The 7,661-nt window shown below is 37.7% G+C and overlaps 1 protein-coding gene across 1 annotated transcript; it reads right to left on the bottom strand.

Moving 5' to 3' along the window:
• Positions 1 to 78: 78 nt before the first annotated feature.
• Positions 79 to 5,957, bottom strand: LOC103282104 (uncharacterized). The gene is made up of 3 exons (XM_062965196.1): positions 5,599 to 5,957; positions 1,648 to 1,968; positions 79 to 393 (listed from the first exon to the last, which is right to left on the bottom strand). Exons 1-3 carry the CDS (start codon positions 5,657 to 5,659, stop codon positions 119 to 121), a joined length of 657 nt encoding a protein of 218 aa, XP_062821266.1. The 5' UTR covers positions 5,660 to 5,957; the 3' UTR covers positions 79 to 118.
• Positions 5,958 to 7,661: the final 1,704 nt, after the last annotated feature.

The raw sequence follows: 7,661 nt of genomic DNA, 5'->3' as shown, positions 1-7,661 counted from the left end.
TCAAGGAGCAGAGGATGGAGCTGTTCTCAGGGGTGGCTTCGGAGTTTGATGAGAGGGGCCTATTTTAAGACCCGGTTGGGGTCTATGGGTGTTAGAGTCCAAAGGAGAACGACATGCCTTACCTTGGGCCCCAGAGGCGGATCCGCAGTGAGGGTAGGGCTCGATGTCCCAAGTCCCCTGCGTGCCGAGGGATTGTGCGGAGCAGGTGTAAGTGTCCGCTTTGTCTTTGGGCTCCATGACAAGGTGGTGCCAGGGGCTCCGGGAGACGGTGGAGCCCGTGGATGTCTGCGTCCAGGTATAGCTCACCGCTCGGCTCCCAGTCCCCGGCCTCACAAAGCAAATCCATGCTGCAGGACTGGTTGTCAAACCGACTGGCGGAGACGACGCTGACATCTGTGGAAAAGAAGAAAAAGAGTGTGCAAGGGGCAGGAAAATACAATCCAAGCCTTCCTGACAGATGGCCATCCAGCCTCTGCTAAAAAAAATAAAAAAAAAATCCAGGGAAGAAAACTCCAATGCATGACTGGAATTAATGGAATGCAAAGAGATTAAAGGAGTGAAAACGACTTTTTGCCCTTGGAATTTGGTTTGCAGCAACCGAAGAAAGCTGAAGACAAAGGGAGGGGAAGGAGGAAGAAACGGTACAATTTCAAGGCCAATGAAAAATATAGGAAGGCAGAGGATTAATTGGGATTGTTCTGGCCCTATTAAGATGGATGCAGGGTACCGATTCTTCCAACTTGACAACATCCCTTGGATCAAGAGAGCAGGTTCTCCTGGCTCTCCTTCCAGGGCTTAATGAGTAACAGCAAAAATGAGATAAGAATATATGACCTACTGACAGACCCCACATGAACATGGAAAGTGCCTTAAATGTATATTTAAATGTATAATCTATATATATAAAAGAGTGATGGCATCACGGCAGCGGACAAAACAACAAAAGTAAACACCCCACAACCTCGAAAATTGACAGCACAACCCCTCATCCATGCCTCTAGGTTGATACAACAAAAAGAAAAGAAAAATAAAGTCCTAATTAGAGGGAGAGGAATAATTGTTTTTATCCAATTGCTGCCAGTTAGAAAGCTAAGCTCCGCCCACTTGGTCTCCCAGCAACCCACTCAGCCCAGAGGACAGGCAGAGTTAGGCCTCACTTAGGCCTCTTCCTCACTGCCTATAAAATACAGATTATCTGATTTTAACTGGATTATATGGCAGTGTAGACTCAAGGCCCTTCCACACAGCTATAGAACCCATTTATAATGGACTTAATGTAAGGTAAAACCTTTACCCTTGACCTTAACTACCACCAATTCCTCAAGACTTTATTTCCCATACCACCAGACTTCGCCACAGCAACGCGTGGCCGGGCACAGCTAGTTATGTATATTTTAATGGATATTCTTAATTTTATTGTAATTTTTAATCTTGATGGATTTTTAAATTTGATGACAACTGTTTTTAATGTGTATGTTTATATTGTAAGCCGCCCTGAGTCCCCTGATGGGTGAGAAGGGCAGGGTAGAACTGATGTAATTAATTAATTTATTGATTGATTGTTGACCGGGAAACTTGAAGTCATCGACATACATGGACAAAACAGAAGTTGTTGACAATTACACCCCGAGCTCAGATCTTACTCACTGAACACGAAGACGACGTATTTCTCCAAGTCTTTCGTAACGCCTTCAGCATTCTCCATCAAAATTTCAAAGGTGCCTCCGTCTTCCAGCCTCAGGTGGCTGATCTGGAACTCGTGCCCGTCTTCCTCGAAGGCGATCCGTCCCGAAAACTGTGGGGAGAGGACGGTGACCGGCTTCCCCGGGATCCACAAGGCCAGGGCCCGGCGCAGGGAGGCCGATCGGAGTTGGATGTTGGCAAAAGTGGCCCCTTTGGGGATCTCCGCGTCCAGAGTGACCGACTGGCCCACCTGGGTGGAGAAATTCGCCGTGCGGACCGTCGCTCCTGGGAAATAATAATAATAATAAAACTTTATTTATATACCGCCTTATCTCCCGGATGGGACTCAGGGCGGTTTACAGTCAAAAAAGCAACGCAAACATTACATAACAACATAACACATCTATATACAGTAGAGCAGGGGTCCTCAAACTTTTTAAGCAGGGGGCCGGTCCACTATCCTTCAGACTGTGGAGGGGCCGAATTATCATTTGAAAAAAAAAATCCAAACAAATTCCGGTACACACTGCACATGTCTTATTTGTAGTGCAAAACAACAACAACAAAAGAACAATACAATGTTTAGAAATGAAAACAATAGTTAACAACATAAACCTATCAGGATTTCAATGGGAAGTGTGGGCCTGCTTCTGGCCAATGAGATAGTCAAGTTAATTAGGATTGTTGTTGTTGTGTGACTTCAAGTCATTTCAGACTTTGGGCGAGACTAAGTCTAAAATTATTTATTTATTCATTTACTACATTTATTTATTACATTTATATCCTGCCCTTCTCACCTTCTCACTCCAGAGCAACTGTATGTACATACAATATATTATATTATTAGCATATCACAATATTAGCATTATATATTACTATATTGAACTATACCACTATACTGTAATATTATATGTAATATATAACATATAATTAATATTATTATATGGTATTATTATTAGTATTATATTGTCTAACATTATAATATTATTATCAATATTATATGTATATACAATATATTATATTATTTAAAATGATATAAAAATATTATATTATAAATGAGGGCGGGGGCCAGGTAAATGACCTTGGAGGGCCGCATCCGGCCCCCGGGCCTTAGTTTGGGGACCCCTGCAGTAGAGTCTCACTAATCCAAGCTAAACGGGCCGGCAGAAGCTTGGATAAGCGAATATCTTGGATTATAAGGACTGATCAAGGAAAAGTCTATTAAACATCAAATTAGGTTATGATTTTACAAATTAAGCATTAAGTGATTCATTGCAGCTGGTTGCAGCTGGCTTGCTCTCCAGACTGCACCACAGGCCGGGAATAAAAATTTGGGAAAAATATAAGATACGTTTTTACAATATAAGATACGTTTTTACAATAATAAGATTCCTTTGTGGATTTCACCCTTGGAAGCTGACCAGAGAAACATACAGTAGTCTCACTTATCCAAGCCTCGCTTATCCAAGCTTCTGGATAATCCAAGCCATTTTTGTAGTCAATGTTTTCAATATATCGTGATATTTTGGTGCTAAATTCGTAAATGCAGTAATTACAGCATAACATTACTGCGTATTGAACGACTTTTTCTGCCAAATTTGTTGTATAACATGATGTTTTGGTGCTTAATTTGTAAAATCATAACCTCATTTGATGTTTAATAGGCTTTTCCTTAATCCCTCCTTATTATCCAAGATATTCGCTTATCCAAGCTTCTGCTGGCCCGTTTAGCTTGGATAAGTGAGACTCTACTGTATTAGGTTGGATAAATTGGCCAAGACATAAGGATATGTTGATTAAAAAGGAAGATGGATAGTATTGGATACGTGTTAAAATCACAAGAAGAAATAAAAGAGAAATTTCCAGGCACCTCTTGGTTCCAGCTTGCTCAATTAAAAGAACAGTTTAATAAGGATTTTAAAAAAAGAAGGTTTTAGCGTGGTAGACAATCTATGGGACAAAATTATGACGAGTAAGAAGAAAACAATTTCAAAAATTTATACCGTACTTTTAGAATGGGCAACAGAAACAGAGGAAATTAAAAATTGTATGATAAAATGGGCGAGAAATATTGGACGACCGATTAAATTAATAGAATGGGAAGAGATTTGGAATAAAAAGCTAAGATATACATACGCTTCTGATCTAAAAGAAAACTGGCTAAAAGTCTTCCATAGGTGGTACATGACACCAAAAAAATAGGTTTAATGTATAAAAACTATGATAAAAGATGTTGGAAATGTAAAACTCAGGAAGGCTCGTTTTATCACGTGAAAAATCAAAAAAATATTGGAAAATGATCCATCAAGAAACACAGTTAATTTTACAAAAGAAATTTTCATTAAAACCAGAATATTATTTATTAGGAATTTTAGACAATGAGAATAAATTGGACAAAAATGATGACATTTTATTTACATATTGTGCTACAGCCGCTAGAATGACCTTTGCGAAAATGTGGAAACTGGAGGATATCCCGAAAAAAGACCTGTGGATATACAAGTTAGAAGAAATACAAAACATGGGCAAACTCACGTTCCTTTTGAAAGGAAACGAGAGGAAATGTTGCTAGAAGGACAAATTGGGGCAAACTGGAAGAATATCTTAAGAAATGATTTGAAATACGTTTAATAGTTTGTTTAAATGGAAATTTAAGGTTTGAATACAGTGTTGTAAATTATAAATCTGAAGAATGGAAGATTATTTCCCTTTATCATCATCATCATCATCATTTAATTACTTATTAATCGCCCTCCATCCATGATGCTCTAGGCGATTTACAAGATGAAATTGTAAAGGATAAAAATACATACATACAAATACAGTAGAGTCTCACTTATCCAAGCTAAACGGGCCGGCAGAAGCTTGGATAAGCGAATATCTTGGATAATAAGGAGGGATTAAGGAAAAGCCTATTAAACATCAAATTAAGTTATGATTTTACAAATTAAGCACCAAAACATTATGTTATACAACAAATTTGACAGAAAATTTGTAGTTCAAATAGTTCAATATGCAGTAATGTTATGTTGTAATTACTGTATTTACGAATTTAGCACCAAAATATCACGATATATTGAAAACATTGACTACAAAAATGGCTTGGATTATCCAGAGGCTTGGATAAGCGAGGCTTGGATTAGTGAGACTCTACTGTATTGATAAAATTAGCATAGATTAAAAGCTCTAGTAAAGAGCCAGGTCTTGAGTGCTAGGGTAAATTAGAAATAATTTTTTATGTTTGACGTTCCCTGAAATATGTTATTCTTTACGATGCTACCCCCCCATCCCCTGTCCCTTTCCCTTTATTTTTCCCTTTTCTTTTTTATACCCTCACTTGTTCTGTGTACAGTAGAGTCTCACTTATCCAACATAAACGGGCCGGCAGAATGTTGGATAAGCGAATATGTTGGATAATAAGGAGGCATTAAGGAAAAGCCTATTAAATATCAAATTAGGTTATGATTTTACAAATGAAGCACCAAAACATCATGTTAGACAACAAATTTGGCAGAAAAAGTAGTTCAATACGCAGTCAAGCTATGTAGTAATTACTGTATTTATGAATTTAGCACCAAAATATCACGATATATTGAAAACATTGACTACAAAAATGTGTTGGATAATCCAGAACGTTGGATAAGCGAGTGTTGGATAAGTGAGACTCTGCTGTATTTTATTTTTTTATTTTTTTTATTTTCCTTTTCTTTTTTACCCTCATGTATCTACACCTATCCCCGTTTTTAATTGTGCACTGTATTTGAAAATTCTAAATAATTTTTTTTTAAAAAAAGTCTAGAGTTTTGTTCCTAGAAGCCCTAAAGATCTTCTGGGCACTGAAGGCCAAAACACCCAGTGCCAACCACACGAAACTGGAAAGTTCGGGGCGACGAAAGTGGTCTTATTTTGACTTACTTGCAGTGTGGATGAGGAGGAAGAAGAGGACGATGGTGATGGGACCTCCAAAGGACTTCATGCTGGCTGGTCCTGGCAACACTTCCAAGGAAAGGTCTTTGGTCCGTCGAAGGAGAAGTCTTCCTCTCCGTGTCCCTTTTGTGGTCTGGCAGCAACAAGACGGAAGGCGGGGACGAGGAAAGAAACTTCCCCTTTGTAACCGAATAGTCAACAAAAAAAGGCCAAAAGTCCCTCCTTGCTCCTCAACCTCAACTTTAGTTATAATCCTACAAGAAAAAAAAAAAGTTAGAAACACTCCCAAAATAGCCAAGGAAGCTTTGGCAAGGAATGAAAGGCGGATTGTAATGGTCCTTATTGGGCTGCCCAGGGACAGGTGAAGGCAAAGGACAAGAAGGGAAACTGGCCAAGAGGAGAAAAGCAGAGGAGCGGGGAAAGAATAGTTACCGTATATACTCAAAAATAAGCTGAGTTTTTCAGCCCTTTTTTTGAATTGGCTGGGCAACAGAACCTGGAGGCCATGGCTTGCAATATTTATTTATTTTATTTATTTGCGACATTTATATACAATAGAGTCTCACTTATCCAACACTCGCTTATCCAACGTTCTGGATTATCCAACGCATTTTTGTAGTCAATGTTTTCAATATATCGTGATATTTTGGTGCTAAATTCATAAATACAGTAATTACTACATAGCATTACTGCCTATTGAACTACTTTTTCTGCCAAATTTGTTGTCTAACATGATGTTTTGGTGCTTCATTTGTAAAATCATAACCTAATTTGATGTTTAATAGGCTTTTCCTTAATGCCTCCTTATTATCCAACATATTCGCTTATCCAACATTCTGCCGGCCCGTTTACGTTGGATAAGTGAGACTCTACTGTACCGCCCTTCTCACTCCGAAGGGGACTCAGGGCGGTTTACAAGTATATATACACATACAATCGATATATATAAAAGAGTGATGGCATCACGGCGACCCACAAAACAACAAAACTACAGGCCCTCCAACCTCGAAATTTGACAACCCAACCCATCATCCGCGCCTCTAGGTTGATACAACAAAAAGAAAAGAAAAATAAAGTCCTAATTAGAGGGAGAGGAATAATGGCTTTTATCCAATTGCTGCCAGTTAGAAGGCTAAGCTCCTCCAACTTGGTCTCCTAGCAACCCAATAAAAAATAATTAAAAACACTAAAAGATGAATACAATAAAATACTATAAAAACAGAAAATAACTAAAATAATACAAGAAAATAATAAAATATAATAAATAAAAAGATAACTTACAATAAAATTAATAAAAAAATACAAATGTCAAATAAAAATTACACAACAATTTTTAACCAATACCACCACCACTTTTCCACAGCAACGCGTGGCCGGGCACAGCTAGTATATTATATTATACAACTATATTGCAATATTATTAGTAATATTGCATGTAATATAAATATACAATTATAATAGTGAATTATAATTATTATTACATTGTATTACAACATAATATTATTATTAATATTAATATTATATATATTCATGTGTGTGTGCATGTGTATACACACACACACACACACATATATATATATACACAAACACACACACACACACACACACAAAGCATGTTAGTGGTAGGAGGGGCCTTCAGCTGGAGCAAGGAGACAAGATGGATCTATTTCTCTCTTACCCTCCCTTATCAGTGTGTTTTCCAAAGCCTCCCTCGCTCTTAAACAAAGGAAATGTTTTGAAAAGGGAAAGAGGCCCTTGCAAGTCAGGAAGAAGGAAAATATATATACAATAGAATCTCACTTATCCAAGACTCGCTTATCCAAGGTTCTGGATTATCCAAGCCATTTTTGTAGTCAATGTTTTCAATACATCATGATATTTTGGTGCTAAATGTGTAAATACAGTAATTACTACATCACATTACTGCGTATTGAACTACTTTTTCTGCCAAATTTGTTGTCTAACATGATGTTTTAATGCTTAATTTTTAAAATCATAACCTAATTTGATGTTTAATAGGCTTTTCCTTAATGCCTCCTTATTATCCAACA

Source organism: Anolis carolinensis, unplaced genomic scaffold (assembly GCF_035594765.1).
Source record: "Anolis carolinensis isolate JA03-04 unplaced genomic scaffold, rAnoCar3.1.pri scaffold_14, whole genome shotgun sequence".
NCBI classification, from domain to species: Eukaryota; Metazoa; Chordata; class Lepidosauria; order Squamata; family Dactyloidae; genus Anolis; species Anolis carolinensis.
The sequence above is the reverse complement of the archived record's forward strand: the minus strand, read 5'-3'. Positions and strand labels throughout refer to the sequence as shown.